The 17,151-nt window shown below is 42.0% G+C and overlaps 1 protein-coding gene across 2 annotated transcripts in view; it reads left to right on the top strand.

Annotated features, from left to right (window-relative positions):
- The window catches only part of LOC100136626 (glutamate dehydrogenase, mitochondrial), a 30,625-nt gene extending 22,231 nt beyond the window's left edge, over positions 1-8,394 (top strand). Inside the window, exons 11-13 of one of the 2 annotated variants that reach the window (XM_021580360.2) lie at positions 5,423-5,514; positions 6,321-6,383; positions 7,288-8,394. In XM_021580360.2, the coding sequence (XP_021436035.2) occupies positions 5,423-5,514; positions 6,321-6,383; positions 7,288-7,407 (275 nt within the window). In that variant the 3' untranslated portion in view covers positions 7,408-8,394. Of the gene's footprint in view, positions 1-465; positions 1,580-5,422; positions 5,515-6,320; positions 6,384-7,287 lie in introns of those variants that run through there. The other variant, XM_021580359.2, reaches the window with a different exon arrangement.
- Positions 8,395-17,151: the final 8,757 nt, after the last annotated feature.

Below are 17,151 nucleotides of genomic sequence, written 5' to 3' on the forward strand. Positions count from 1 at the left end.
TTGCTAAGGCCCAGCACTGATGCCAGAGAGAGCAGCGATAGGATGAAGATTCAGACCGTTACCCTGCTTCCCTCTACCATTAACACACTATCTATCCCACAAACACTGATGACTTTAATGTCACGTCTGACTGAGGATCCAGCCTTTGTGGAATGACATCCCCCTGCATCATATGGGGTTGCCTATACCATCTCCCAGGAAATGTAGTACTCTGTGCAGACATACTGCATGATAGTCTGCTGGTTTGTTACTTGCTTATTGCTCCCTGGGGATTATTTCTTTAAAAGTACACATAGAGATGCTTTATTATCCTGTGGAAATGGATCACTGCATTGATAATGGAACAATAGTGGTGTATTGCTGTAGGTAAGAAATGGAGGATGGGAAAATAATGATTACTTGAAGGGACACGGAGATGAATATCTTGGTTGAGTTTATATTCTTTGTTTTCTCTCCCCTTTTTAGCAAATCATGCGCACCGCTAACAAGTACAACCTGGGCCTTGACCTGAGGACGGCAGCGTACGTCAACGCCATCGAGAAGGTCTTCAAGGTGTACAACGAGGCTGGTGTTACCTTCACATAGGCGGCTCCTCACCACCCCGCCCGCCTCCGTCTGTCTGTCCGTCCACCCGAGCAGACCCAGGCCCCCCCCACCCCCCCAACAATCACACAACATATCAAGTGTTTACATTTTACACATGACCATTAGCTTTACTCGTTGTATATGTAAAACCAGCCAAGCAATATGCACATTCTTTTGCGTTCTCATGTCTTCAAGAGAACCCATGTTCTAGCTTGCCTTAAATCCAGTAGGGCTGTTCTATGACGCTACTGTGTCTATGGTCATTTTTTTTCCTTTACTGTAGAAACCTCATTTATTTTTTTCAGTCATTCTATGGACTCCAACCCATTTACTCCTGTTACTAAATTCTTATGCCAGTAAACACCAAAAATTCTGGTCTACAGCTTTCACGGGATACTGCTTTTATGAATCAGTGTTGTGCTATTTCAGTATCTGTTATGGATCTACAGACAGATTTGAGTAAGTTAGTCAATATAATAGAATGTAGAGCATATCAGAAACACACGTAAAGCCTTAATTGCACCGGTTTCTCCTGTGGTGAAATGGAGCAAATGTTTACCTACATGGAGAAAGTTTTCTTACCTACACCAGAATGTTCTTTCTATTTAAAGTCTCCCAATAAGACTTCAGTGCGTTTATAAAGCAGTGCACAACGTGTGCTTCTACACTATTCAAGATGATATCATAAAATACATTTGTTACAAATACAGACTTATTATATGTTTGTAAGTAGGTTGGCACAACACTAAAACGCTGAATTCCAGAAGATTGTTCTGTTCACCTTTTCGATGCCTTTGTTCTAAACCTGAATGCTTTGTCTTGCCTCAGAATTTGAGCCATATCAGAATGGTTTCTGTGCTGAAGGCTACTGGAAGGGGAGATGGGAGGGAATATGTGAGAACGGCCTTGATTGACTGCTTTGGGATTCTATGTAAGAGAATTTGTACTGCCTTTTTGTTGATACAGAATTAAACTTTAAAATGCTCAATTGTTACTATTTAATGTATTCATTGAGTCAAACCAGAAACCATGATTCCCCATGGGGTATGCAAAGATTTTTCCATTGAGGTAAATTCTGCGTATTTTGTATATCAATAGCTAGGTTTTGGTTGCGTAATCCCCGCTGTACCTAATTCAACAGACTTTTGAAATAAACATTTTTAATTTATTTTTCAAATATAATACATAACATTAACATTACACAATGTAGCATAGTGATAATAATAGATTATGATGGTAAAATAATATATTCTTCATAGGCTATAACCAGAGGTCTGTCAGATTGACTGACAATGAGAGAAACCGCTTCAAAGTCTGACTCAGCCGAAGAGACTTTTCCCAAATGACAGCACTTGGTCTGCGGCGCTGTTGTCCTTAGATTTGTCGTCACTCTCACCAGACATCTCTCCTGCAATGTCTCCCAGTGTGTCTGTCAGGTCTGAAGGATAAGCAGAGTTTAGCAGGATTGTAGAATTTATAGATAAAATGACCGGAGGTGGTGAGGCTACAGATGGAGCTCAACATGACTTCTTGTCTAAACAGCAGCAGCAAAAACAGCTGCAAAGCTTAAATCAGACAATATATTTACATTTGAGGCATTTAGTAGAATATATTGTGTTGAGCTGCATGAGGCAAATGGTGGTCACACCAGATACTGACTGGTTTCCTGATTCACATCCCTACCTTAAAAAATAAATAAAATATTCAGCCACCTTGGCATTTTTCCTATTTGTTGCATTACAACCTGTAATTTAAATAGATTTTTATTTGGATTTCATGTAATGGACATACACAAAATAGTCCAAATTGGTGAAGTGACTTACTTACTTGTTTCAAAAAATTCAAAAAAATGAAAAAGTGGTGTGTACATATGTATTCACCCCCTTTGCTATGAAGCCCCTAAATAAGATCTGGTGCAACCAATTACCTTAGAAGTCACATAATTAGTTAAAGTCCACCTGTGTGCAATATAGGTGTCACATGATCTCAGTATATATATATACACTGCTCAAAAAATAAAGGGAACACTAAAATAACACATCCTAGATCTGAATGAATGAAATATTCTTAAATACTTTTTTCTTTACATAGTTGAATGTGCTGACAAAATCACACAAAAATTGGTTGGTCTCCTGAGGAATCTCCTCCCAGACCTGGAATAAAGCATCCACCAACTCCTGGACAGTCTGTGGTGCAACGTGGCGTTGGTGGATGGAGCGAGACATGATGTGCTCAATTGTATTCAGGTCTGGGGAACGGGCGGGCCAGTCCATAGCATCAATGCCTTCCTCTTGCAGGAACTGCTGACACACTCCAGCCACATGAGGTCTAGCATTGTCTTGCATTAGGAGGAACCAAGGGCCAACCGCACCAGCATATGGTCTCACAAGGGGTCTGAGGATCTCATCTCGGTACCTAATGGCAGTCAGGCTACCTCTGGTGAGTCTCCAGACTCTGTCACGTCTGTCACATGTGCTCAGTGTGAACCTGCTTTCATCTGTGAAGAATGCCTATACAATCGTGGCCAAAAGTTTTGAGAATGACACAAATATTAATTTTCACAGTCTGCTGCCTCAGTTTAGATGATGGCAATTTGCAAATTCTCCAAAATGTTATGAAGAGTGATCAGATGAATTGCAATTCATTGCAAAGTCCCTCTTTGCCATCAAATGAATGGAATCCCATCATTGCTTTGCACAAAAAGGGCTTCACAGGCAAGGATATTGCTGCCAGTAAGATTGCACCTAAATCAACCATTTATAGGATCATCAAGAACTTCAAGAAGAGCGGTTCAATTGTTGTGAAGAAGGCTTCAGGGTGCCCGAGAAAGTCCAGCAAGCGCCAGGACCGTCTCCTAAAGTTGATTCAGCTGCGGGATCGGGGCACCACCAGTACAGAGCTTGCTCAGGAATGGCAGAAGGCAGGAGGTGTAAGTGCATCTGCACGCACAGTGAGGTGAAGACTTTTGGAGGATGGGCTGGTGTCAAGAAGGGCAACAAAGAAGCCACATCTCTCCAGGAAAAACATCAGGGACAGACTGATATTCTGCAAAAGGTACAGGGATTGGACTTCTTAGGAATGGGGTAAAGTCATTTTCTCCGACGGATATTCTGCAAAAGGTACAGGGATTGGACTTCTTAGGAATGGGGTAAAGTCATTTTCTCCGACGAATCCCCTTTCCGATTGTTTGGGGCATCCGGAAAAAAGCTTGTCCGGAGAAGACAAGTTGAGCGCTACCATCAGTCCTGTGTCATGCCAACAGTAAAGCATTCTGAGACCATTCATGTGTGGGGTTGCTTCTCAGCCAAGGGAGTGGGCTCACTCACAATTTTGCCTAAGAACACAACCATGAATAAAGAATGTTACCAACACATCCTCCGAGAGCAACTGCTCCCAACAATCCAGGAACAGTTTGGTGACGAACAATGCCTTTTCCGGCATGATGGAGCACCTTGCCATAAGGCAAAAGTGGCTCGGGGAACAAAACATCGATATTTTGGGTCCATGGCCAGGAAACTCCCCAGACCTTAATCCCATTGAGAACTTGTGGTCAATCCTCAAGAGGTTGGTGGACAAACAAAAACTCACAAATTCTGACCAACTACAAGCATTGCTTATGCAAGAATGGGCTGACATCAATCAGGATGTGGCCCAGAAGTTAATTGACAGCATGCCAGGGCGGATTGCCCAGGGCGGCAGGGTAGCCTAGTGGTTAGAGCGTTGGACTAGTAACCGGAAGGTTGTGAGTTCAAACCCCCGAGCTGACATGGTACAAATCTGTCGTTCTGCCCCTGAACAGGCAGTTAACCCACTGTTCCCAGGCCGTCATTGAAAATAAGAATTTGTTCTTAACTGACTTGCCTGGTTAAATAAAGGTAAAAAAAAAAAAAAAGTACGAGAGGGACTCCAACTACCACCTGCTCAGTAAGTCTGACATTTCTCTACCTGTAGCAAAGCACTCGCTCCTACTAAGTTCAGCCTGCTCTCTGTTAAGTCACAAAGATGGATGTTGTTGATCTTGTATTATACTAAAGTGTACATCTTTAATTACTTCCCCGTGCCAACGGGGAGATTTGTTAGAATGGGAATGAGAACTATTAGAAATGTCAAACCTGAGGCTGATTAAACACAATGTTGTTTTTTTACAGCTGTGACTCATGTTGCACATAAAAAATGTATTGGACTGCAGAGTAGGCACGCAGACACACACACACACACACACGCACAGCACACAGAGTACAGCCCCTCCTCCGTGCCTGGTGAGCGAGAACATTATTGTCAGTCACTTTATGTAGGGTTTCCAGGAAGAGGTGGATGCTGACTGTCTGCAGGCCTTGTCTAACACTCACCCTCTTTCTCTCTTCCCGGTCTATCAGCAGCATCAATGAGGCAGTCTGATATTGTGCACATGCATTTTCACACAAAAGCCCCTCAGAACATGTATGTAGATTCGGTTTTCAGTACATTGCAGTGGAGGACTGAGCTGGGGTTATGCTTGTCGCCGAGTGGGATGGTTTCTGAATATTTCAGAAGCTGAAGCCATTCCCTAGTCCCTCGAGAGTGGCAAGACTGGGCAGTGTTGGAGACATGGAAAAGAGCTCAGAATAGATACGGCTGTGAATTGCCAAACCCATAACATTTTCGTAGAAAGAGAACATTTATACCATATTATTAATGCAGGTGAAATAACTATTAAATGACCTAAAATTGAAGATTTATGAGCTGTATCCTTCATGATGGTTCAATGAGGATTTAGTCAGATTCATATCCATATTCACTACAACATAATATACATCATCTAGTCATATACATATGAACTGTCTGTGGTCTCCCTCAGTGTCCGTCCAGGAGAGTCTGGAGAGGAAGTTTGGGAAGCATGGAGGAACCATCCCTGTGGTCCCTACCTCTGAGTTCCAGGCCGGGATCGCTGTGAGTACAACCCTCCCCACACTGGCCTTTCTATGATCGTGGATTACTCACTCTTCAATCAAACAATAACCCCAATATTAAGATATGATATACACCATATATACAAAAGTATGTGGACACCCATTCAAATTGGTGGATTTGGCTATTTCGGTCACACTCGTTGATGGCAGGTGTATAAAGTTGAGCACACAACCATGCAATCTCCATAGACAAACATTGGCTGTAGAATGGCCTTACTGGAGAGCTCTGTGACTTTCAACGTGGCACCTTTCCAACAAGTCAGTTGGTCAAAATTCTGCCCTGCTAGAGCTGCCCCGGTCAACTGTAAGTGCTGTTATTGTGATGTGGAAACGACCAGGAGCAACCGGCTCAACCGCAAAGTGGTAATTCACACAAGCTCACAGAACAGGGCAGCTGAAGTGCGTAGAGCGTAAAAATCGTCTGTCCTTGGTTGCAACACTCTACATGGCCAAAATGTAGCACTACATGACCAAGAGTATATGGACACCTGCTGGTCAAACATCTCATTCCAGAATCATGGCGGTGAGCTCTACACCACTCCAGCCGACACTTGGCATTGCGCATGGTGCCCTTTGGCTTGTGTGCGGCTGCTCGGCCATGGAAAACCATTTCATGAATCTCGCGACAAACAGCTATTGTGCTGACGTTGCTTCCAGATGCAGTTTGGAACTCTGTATATCACAGTTAAGCTGCATTTCTCCAGAGATGAGTAAGGGTTTAGTTTAGTGGGCTAAATGTGAGCTCTGAGCCCTATTTTCAATGTATTTTTCTCTGTTTGGTTCCAGGGAGCTTCAGAGAAGGACATTGTGCACTCAGGACTGGCCTACACCATGGAGAGGTCTGCCAGGGTAAGAGGCCGATTGCTTAAACATGATTATCTGTGCTAAATGGTTCCTCACAGGTCCAGGGACAGGGGTTTTATTCAAAGGAAATGCTGTGTTAATCCAACACAAGGTCCTGAGGCATCCTATTACTCCTGTTCTGAGAAATTAAGTCTTGAAAGTTGAAGTCATGCTTCAACGGTCCAGTGACAAGCTCCATTTCTGTTTTCACATCTCATTACCCAAACAGCACTAAGCTCATATTGCCTTTTCACTGCTATCTTGCCACCATTTTTTTTGTTCCTCATTCAAGCTCATAAAATAAATCGCTCTCGAACATGGTACACACACACACACACACACACACACACACACCCACATCCACACCCACATCCTCTCTCACCGGTTTGCTGTGCGTGCGAGCAGTGGTAACTGGGGCAGCCAGGGCTTTGTTAGTCTCTCATCATTGCTAAGGCCCAGCACTGATGCCAGAGAGAGCAGCGATAGGATGAAGATTCAGACCGTTACCCTGCTCCCCTCTACCATTAACACACTATCTATCCCACAAACACTGATGACTTTAATGTCACGTCTGACTGAGGATCCAGCCTTTGTGGAATGACATCCCCCTGCATCATATGGGGTTGCCTATACCATCTCCCAGGAAATGTAGTACTCTGTGCAGACATACTGCATGATAGTCTGCTGGTTTGTTACTTGCTTATTGCTCCCTGGGGATTATTTCTTTAAAAGTACACATAGAGATGCTTTATTATCCTGTGGAAATGGATCACTGCATTGACAATGGAACAATAGTGGTGTATTGCTGTAGGTAAGAAATGGAGGATGGGAAAATAATGATTACTTGAAGGGACACGGAGATGAATATCTTGGTTGAGTTTATATTCTTTGTTTTCTCTCCCCTTTTTAGCAAATCATGCGCACCGCTAACAAGTACAACCTGGGCCTTGACCTGAGGACGGCAGCGTACGTCAACGCCATCGAGAAGGTCTTCAAGGTGTACAACGAGGCTGGTGTTACCTTCACATAGGCGGCTCCTCACCAACCCGCCCGCCTCCGTCTGTCTGTCCGTCCACCCGAGCAGACCCAGGCCCCCCCCACCCCCCCAACAATCACACAACATATCAAGTGTTTACATTTTACACATGACCATTAGCTTTACTCGTTGTATATGTAAAACCAGCCAAGCAATATGCACATTCTTTTGCGTTCTCATGTCTTCAAGAGAACCCATGTTCTAGCTTGCCTTAAATCCAGTAGGGCTGTTCTATGACGCTACTGTGTCTATGGTCATTTTTTTTCCTTTACTGTAGAAACCTCATTTATTTTCTCAGTCATTCTATGGACTCCAACCCATTTATTCCTGTTACTATATTCTTATGCCAGTAAACACCAAAAATTCTGGTCTACAGCTTTCACGGGATACTGCTTTTATGAATCAGTGTTGTGCTTTTTCAGCATCTGTTATGGATCTACAGACAGATTTGAGTAAGTTAGTCAATATAATAGAATGTAGAGCATATCAGAAACACACTTAAAGCCTTAATTGCACCGGTTTCTCCTGTGGTGAAATGGAGCAAATGTTTACCTATATGGAGAAAGTTTTCTTACCTACACCAGAATGTTCTTTCTATTTAAAGTCTCCCAATAAGACTTCAGTGCGTTTATAAAGCAGTGCACAACATGTGCTTCTACACTATTCAAGATGATATCATAAAATACATTTGTTACAAATACAGACTTATTATATGTTTGTAAGTAGGTTGGCACAACACTAAAACGCTGAATTCCAGAAGATTGTTCTGTTCACCTTTTCGATGCCTTTGTTCTAAACCTGAATGCTTTGTCTTGCCTCAGAATTTGAGCCATATCAGAATGGTTTCTGTGCTGAAGGCTACTGGAAGGGGAGATGGGAGGGAATATGTGAGAACGGCCTTGATTGACTGCTTTGGGATTCTATGTAAGAGAATTTGTACTGCCTTTTTGTTGATACAGAATTAAACTTTAAAATGCTCAATTGTTTTTATTTAATGTATTCATTGATTCAAACCAGAAACCATGATTCCCCATGGGGTATGTAAATATTTTTCCATTGGGGCAAAATTCTGCTTATTTTGTATATCAATAGCTAGGTTTTGGTTGCGTAATCCCCGCTGTACCTAATTCAACAGATTTTTGGAATAAACATTTTTAATTTACTTTTCAAATATAATACATAACATTTCACAATGTACTGTAGTGACAGTAACAGATTATGATGGTAAAATAATATATTCTTCATAGGCTATAACCAGAGGTCTGTCAGATTGACTGACAATGAGAGAAACCGCTTCAAAGTCTGACTCAGCCGAAGAGACTTTTCCCAAATGACAGCACTTGGTCTGCGGCGCTGTTGTCCTTAGATTTGTCGTCACTCTCACCAGACATCTCTCCTGCAATGTCTCCCAGTGTGTCTGTCAGGTCTGAAGGATAAGCAGAGTTTAACAGAATTGTAGATTTTATAAATAAACATGACCAAAGGTTGCAAGGATACAGATGGAACTCAACATGACTTCTTGTCTAAACAGCAGCAGCAAAAACAGCTGCAAAGCTTATATCAGGCAATATATTTACATTTGAGTCATGTATTAGAATATCTTATGCAGAGCGATTTAGCTAGGTGACACAACCATATATCACTCTATCCATCCAATTGGCAACAGATTTTCATGCTGAACATTCTAAAATCTGCATTAAAACAATAGGCCTATGCGCATTTTCCCTTCCAGAAATGTATTTCCATCAAATTGACCTGTTGTGGATAAAAGCCTGTGTTTGACAGTGCACATAAAAGTACGCATAAAAGGTTGGAGACAGGTTTTCAGACGTTTTCGACCATCCTCCCTGACCAATGATATGTATTAAACCTAGAAGACAGGCAGGGGGTGCTGTTTGGAAGCTTCATCGCAGCCATTTTGTACTCCTCCATTGTAAAAAAAACTAAATCCTATACTTTGGAGCTTTTTTGAAAAGACACCTTAATGCAGACTCTTAAATGATATTATGTGAACTAAACATAAACATGTTATATAAAAACATTCCATTTTTAGAGAGTACTAATGTTATTGTCCCCACTACAACAAATACATACTTAAATACATGTCATTTTGTCATTTTTTGGAAATACTGTAGAATTCCATTCATTCCTATAGAGGGAGGACTGCTCCTAATGAGGGTTACCAATATGGCGGCTTGTGGCTTCAAGCCTCTCATTGGTGACAGTAACATAATCAATCCAGGGTTTATACACATAGTTGGTCCTGACATTACGGGGAAGTTTTTTCAAAGATTTGGGTGCCAGGTCAGAGAAGAGTTTTGACAGGGTTTTGTTTAGAAGGGATACAGCTTTTTTCCAGATAGACTTTTCGCGGCCCTAAGCCCTTTTTTTTCTAAATTGACTTTAAGTAGCCTTAAGCAAGTAAGGGGCAGTTCCCCTTGCTTCATGTGGAGAATATACAGGAAATACAACATACTAAGGCACACCTGAATAGGATGCATGAGGTTTGTACTTCATAATACTATGTAATTTGTACATTATTGTACTATGTAATGTAGGGTATTTATTTATTACCAAATGTAAGTTGATTTACCTCTGTTACCTCCTCCGGCCCCACCTGCTCCAGTACTTGACTCTTCTTTCTCATCCTTGCCAGAGAAGAGACTTCCGAAGCCGCCTCCCTCTTTGTCTTTGCCCTTGTCGTCATCCTTTGATCCTGCAAACAATCCTCCAATACCCCCACTGCTGCCCCCACTGGACTCCTCCTTCTTTGAATCATCCCCTCCAAGCATGCTCTTCACCTTTTCTTTGGCAACTTTAGCTGCGAAACATCACCAAGTGAACTGTTTAGAAATCTGACCAGAAACACATATGATGCATGAAACTAAAAGGTGATTATTATTATTATTATTATTATTGTAATGACACCCTTCTACTGTATTTTAAAGTTTAATAAACTGTGTGATGTCGTATTTGAAGATATTTCAGAGACTGCAACAGTCTACGATATAAAATACATTTGTGGTTTTATTTATTTGGTCGCAGATGCCACATTCACGACGACCTTCTATGGGTGTAGCTTTACATAGTGAACTGGCAGCATTGTCAGACAACATTACAAGCAAACATTTCTTAGGCCTACATGTTGTTGACATCTCGGTAATTACACTGTAATGCAGCTAGTTTCAAGGATATGCACATTTAACAAACAGGACATGCATATTTGAACATAATTGTGGCCTAGCTTCCAGTACATTTCTAAAAGACAAATGCCATGTATTGCATTTTGTATGCTTCCCGTCATGAGCTGTCCATAAATTACATGGTTAATAAGCACAAGTTGATGCTGATGCCAGAGGTTCCAGTTGCCAGTCAAATCCAGAAGGATTCATCTCACTTTTTCTGTAACATCTAATTAGAGTAAATGAGAAACTGTGAAAACAGAGGATCAGATCGATTCAGAGCGTGCTGACATGCTTACAAAGAGTTTAGAGGAGAGATGGCCGGATCATTATTTACTGCAGCTGAAAGAGGAATGTCACTGAGCTGAGTTTACACGCTGATCTGAGCGCAGAGGCCAAGGCAATGGAAAAAATTACAAAAACAAGTCAGGTCTGTCCAAGCCTAGCAACCGCCCTTAAATGCCAAGGTTTGTATGACAGAGGCCCAACTTATACCAAAGGATGCTGAGTTTTAAAAGTAAACATCAGTTTGTGTGTGTTTATGTGTAAAAGTGTATATTTAGAGGAAAGTGAAATGAATCTATGTTTAATCATTTCCAGCTGCTACCAGCCTCACTCCAGCCTATGCAAAGTGGGACAGTGGAACGCTCCACAGAAATGAATCACGCAGAACAAAAGTCAAACAAACCAGTTCCAGCTGTGCGTCACTCCCTTCTCCTCACTCAACCCCATTTCCTCCCCCCTTTCCCGCATCTCCCCCTCACCTGCCGTATCCACTGCCTGGTCCACATATTTGTCAGCCGAGTCACCCAAAATGCCTGAGAGGAAAGACATGTCTCTGAAGAGTAGTCAGCGTCTCTAGAGCAGTGTGTATGAGTCTGAGAGAGTATGTCGGAGTAGTATGTGGGGGCGGAGGAGGGCATGGAGTCTTATAGAGGTTGGCACTCTCAGTCCCTAAGCCTACGCCTCTCACAGCTCTACCGATTGGCCAGAGAGTACAGGATATGGCAAGAGGGTGTAACTCAGGACGGTAAGGAAGGGGAATGGAGGGGGGCTGGCTTGCTTTTGAGAGTGAATTCCATGACTGCTTGCCTTTCCCCCCGAATAAAAGCTTCTTTGTAGGGCTCGGTAGCTACAACACAGTAGAGGAGTGAGTAGCCTGTGAATGTGTGTGTTGGGGAGGCTGGCTCTTGGAAACTGTGAAAGGAAAGTTTGGCACGCGGCCCTGTCTCCACCCTCAGTAGGAATGCTTGAAATGACCATAATGATACTCTCTGTCACAGGCGAAGAGATGAAAGGGGCCTAAATGCAGTAGCCAAAATACAAGTCTGCCCATTGGAGCAGAGCTCTGTTTTGAGTCTGTCTTCAAAGTGCACCATGAAGAGTGGTGGGAAAAACAAGAAACTGTCCATCTGCCATCATTCGTGTGATTGGTTCAACATTCCACTAGCTCATGAGTAACAGAAAAATACTGCATCCACGAGACCTATGCTCGCAATGAACAATGTAACAAAGTAAGAAATCAATCGGCCATAAGACTACTTACCTCTCATCAATATTTGATGATGCATTGTTGTGGATTCTATTGCTGTGGTTGTGCCATATGACTCATCAATTTGCAATGTACTAATATCTGAGTTTGCATGGGATCTGAGGTGGGATGGTGCATTCACAATTTCCTTTATTTTGTATTTTTTTATCTCAGACATGCTTATCCTGACTTTATCTATAATTGTATAAGAGTGCCTTCTTTTTGAGTAGATGTAGACCTACACTGTACACATAATATAAGACAGTTAGACAGGAAGGGGGATTCGACGCCAGTGAGAGCAGAAAATATTTTGGGTATCTCAGATTGTTCTGGCAATTCTCACATATGATAGTAAATTGTAAATACGGAGTATGTCTAGATAATGAAACACCATTTCCACATTAATTTATTCAACATTACAAATATGAATATGAATATCTCTAAACTACCCTTCTTGACTATTTTTAGATATTTCCTAGTTCCGACTAGCACATGAATGCAACATAAGTCTCAAAAGCCAGACCCTAGACAACACAGTGACTAAAGTTCGGTTTCAATGATAGACCCTCTTGGCATAAAGGAGCTATGTCACTGCCTACGTCGATAAGGGAAAATGAATCATCACGAGGTATGTCTGCCAAATCACGAGGCAGACATGCCAGAACATTGCGATTCAAAACACAGGTTTGCAGGCAAAACCTTTGCAGTGGTTTGCCAAATGCACTCCTTAAAAATAACCTCCACGATCTGCATCTTGCTAGCTACTACACTGAACAAAAATATAAATGCAACATGCAACAATTTCAATCATTTTACTGAGTTACCGATCATAAGGAAATCAGTCAATTGAAATAAATTCATTAGGCGCTAATCTATGGATTTCACGACTGAGAAAACAGATATGCATCTGTTGGTCACAGATTCCTTTAAAAAAAAGCTAGGGGTGTGAATCAGAAAACCAGTCAGGATCTGGTGTGACCACCATCTCCTTCGCATAGAGTTAATCAGGCTGTTGATTGTGGCCTGTTGTCCCTGTGGCCTGTTGTCCCTGTGGCCTGTTGTCCCTGTGGCCTGTTGTCCCTGTGGCCTGTTGTCCCACTTCCGTTCTAAGGATGCGCAAAGATGCTGGATATTGGTGGGAACTGGAAGACACTGTCATACACATCGATCCAGAGCATCCCAAACATGCTCAATTGGTGACTAGTCTGGTGAGTAGGCCATGGAAGAACTGAGCCATTTTCAGCTTCTAGGAATTCTGTACAGATCATTACGACATGCGGCATTATCATGCTGAAATAAGAGGTGACGGCGGGGCGGATGAATGGCACGACAATAGGCCTCCGGATCTCGTCACGGTATCTCTGTGCATTCAAATTGCCATCAATAAAATGCAATTGTGTTTGTTGTTAGGCCTGGCCATACCATAACCCCAGCGCCACCACGGGGTACTCTGCTCACAATGTTGACATCAGCAAACGTCTCGTTCAAACGAAGCCATACACGCTTTCTACCGTCTGCCCAGTACTGTTGAAGCTGGGATTCATGTGAGAAGAGCTAACTTCTCCAGCATTCCAGTGACCATTGAAGGTGAGAATCTGCCCATAGAAGTTGGTTATGAAGCCGAACTGCAGTCAGGTCAAGATCCTGGTGAGGACGACGAACACGCAGATGAGCTTCCTTGAGACAGTTTCTGCAGAAATTGTTGTGCAAGCCTACAGTTTCATCAGCTTTATGGGTGGTGGTCTCAGACGATCCTGCAGGTGAAGAAGCCGGATGTGGAGGTCCTGTGCTGACATGGTTACACGTGGTCTGCGGTTGTGAGGCCGGTTGGACATACTGGCAAATTCTCTAAAATGACGTTGGAGTCGGCTTATGGTAGAGAAATGAACATCCCGCCCGCACACCGTTAAAGCTCCCAATTCACCGCTTTATTGGCAACGTTTCAATCCGAAACAAGAAATGAACATACCCTTTTCTGGCAACAACTGTGGTGGACATTCCTGCAGTCAAATTAAATCTAAATCAAATCAAAATGTATTTGTCAGATGCACTAAATACAACAAACGTATACCTTACCATGAAATACTAACTTACAAGCCTTTAACCAACAGTGCAGTTCAAGAATATTTAAGATATTTACCAAATAAACTAAAGTAAAAAATAATAACAATGACGAGGCTATATACAGGGGGTACCGGTACCGAGTAAGTGTGCGGTGGTACAGGTTAGTTGAGGTCATTTGTACATGTAGGTAGGGGTCAAGTGATATTAAATAGCGAGTAGCAGCAGTGTACAAAACAAATGGAGGGGGGGGGGGGGTGTCAATGTAAGTAGTCCGGTGGCCATTTGATTAATTGTTCAGCAGTCTTATGGATTGATGTTAGAAACTGTTAAGGAGCCTTTTGTTCCTAGACCTGGCGCTCCGGTATCGCTTGCCGTGCGATAGCAGAGAAAACAGTCTATGACTTGGGTGACTGGAGTCTCTGACAATTTTATGGGCTTTCCTCTGACACCTCCTGGTGTAGAGGTCCTGGATGGCAGGAAGCTTGGCCCCAGTGATGTACTGGGCCGTACGCCTTATGGTCAGATGCCGAGCAGTTGCCATACCAGGCAACCGGTTAAGATGCTCTCGATGTTGCAGCTGTAGACATTTTTGAGGATCTGGGGACCCATGCCACAACTTTTCATTCTTCTGTGGGGGAAAAGGTTTTGTCGTGCCATCTTCACGACTGTCTTGGTGTGTTTGGACCATGATAGTTTGTTGGTGATGTGGACAACCAGGAAGTTGAAACTCTTGACCCGCTCTGCTACAGCCCTGTCGATGTTAATGGGGGCCTGTTCGGCCCACCTTTTCCTGTAGTCCACGATCAGGTCCTTTGTATTGCATGCCAATTGCACGCTCCCTCAAAACATGAGACATCTGTGGCATTGTGTTGTGTCATTTATTGTCCCCAGCACAAGGTGCACCTGTGTAATGATTATACTGTTTAATCAGCTTATTGATATGCCATACCTGTCAGGTGGATTGATTATCTTGGCAAAGGAGAAATGCAAATTCAGAGGGATTTAAACAAATTTGTCGCCAAAATTTCAGAGAAATAAGCTTTTGTGCGTAACGAATGGAACATTTCTGGGATATTTTATTTCATCTCATGAAACATGGGACCAACACTTTACATGTTTCATTTATATTTTTGTTCAGTGTTTTTTGTATTTTATTCAAGAGGGGAAAGTAGTAACATAGACAGTGACGTAGTTCCTCTATGCCAAAAGAGACCATCATTGAAACCAGTCCCTAGTCCCTGTGTTGCCTAGGGTTGAGTTTTTGAGAATATTTACCAGTCACTGTGTTGGTGGTGCTCATAATATGTGATGGATATTGTTCCAAACAATATAAATGAACAAAATAAAAGTAGTTTTGAGATATTCATATTTTTTATGTTGAATACGTTTAGGTGAAAATTAGTTTTTCAGAATCAAGACATACTTTATATTTTAGAGCAGGAGTATAATGACACCAAGATGTTGTCTGTTTCATGTACGGTTCACAGATCAAATGGTCTTATAGGAAGCGTGTATGGGCCTAAAATGGCCACTTTCATCATGCTTTTCTCAAAAATGGTTTGTGATACAAATGTAAAAAGGATTTCAAACATCGTTCTCCCAATGAAATTTCTATGTGAGAATTGCCAGAACAATCTGAGGTACCAAAAATATTTTCCGCTCCTGCTAGCGTGGAATCGACCCCATTAGGCTCATGTTATTGTTTGGTGATGTAGGACGGCTGTGTATCTGTTTGGCCCTGATGAATATTTGATAGTAGGGAGCAGATGGACCTGGGCACAGAGAGAATGAATAGGAGGGTGAGTGCTGTGTTGTACATTAGGTCCTGAATGTGTCATCTCAACTGCTGTTGTGCTCTCATCATGCCGGAGGTTCAGATTGGCGGTGTCGGTATCATCAGATGCACCGCCTGGTAACCTATCCTTAGTGTAGTGGTGCTAAGTAATACTTTAAAGTACTACTAAGTCGTTTTTTGGGGTATTTGTACTTTACTTTACTATTTATATTTTTGACTACTTTTACTTTTACTAAACTACATTCCTAAAGAAAATATAGTACTTTTTACTCCATACGTTTTCCCTGACAACCCAAAATGGTCAAATTCACGCACGTATTAAGAGAACACGTGGTCATCCCTACTGCCCATGTTCTGGCGGAATCACTAAACACAAATGCATCTTTTGTAAGTAATGTCTGATTGTTGGGAGTGTGTACGATGTTTATATCGTAACACTAGATATTTTAACATTAAAGTTAAGAAACTGCTTGTCTCAACCTTGATTCAGTGTCATTTTGATTATGCCTGCTCTGCTTGGTATAGAGGGCTATCGAAAAAGCAGAAAAAGATCATGCAGGTTATGCAAAAATAATGTTAGCAGGAATATGCTGAATGTCCCACATAGGGGTACAGGAGTTCCGGGAGGTGGGCTTGTTGCCTTTGGAGTCCAGAGTGGAGTGGACCAATTTAAACTTAATCATATGTTTGACAACTTAAATGATCATGCCCTAGGTTACATGAAAAACCACATTGATATGGTCTATAACCAACACAGTCACAATACCAGAGCTAGTGTTATGTCTCGTAAAATCCCAAGAGTAAACATTGAGTTTTTCCATGCAGGCATTTGTCTATGGAAAAGCCTTCTCTTGGAGATCAAGCAAATAAAAGTTTTTAATTTGGATAAGGTTGTCTAAGGGAAACCACTCCTCTGCCACTTGTGCCCCCTACTGCTGGTCAGGTGTATTTATTTAAAGTATCGGTATGATGTGAAATGAATATGGTTGATTTTTAAGGTTAGGGAGAAGTACAGTGAATAGTGTCACTTTTTAGGACGTCAGTATAAATACATGTATTTATGGTTGTTTGTAATTTTGTCTTGCCTTTTAATCATTATGTGTTGTTGTTTTTATCAGTTTGGAAATAAGCTTTTTAATTAATACCTTCAAGTGATATCCTCTGGT

The sequence above is a fragment of the Oncorhynchus mykiss genome, chromosome 23 (assembly GCF_013265735.2).
Source record: "Oncorhynchus mykiss isolate Arlee chromosome 23, USDA_OmykA_1.1, whole genome shotgun sequence".
NCBI classification, from domain to species: domain Eukaryota; kingdom Metazoa; phylum Chordata; class Actinopteri; order Salmoniformes; family Salmonidae; genus Oncorhynchus; species Oncorhynchus mykiss.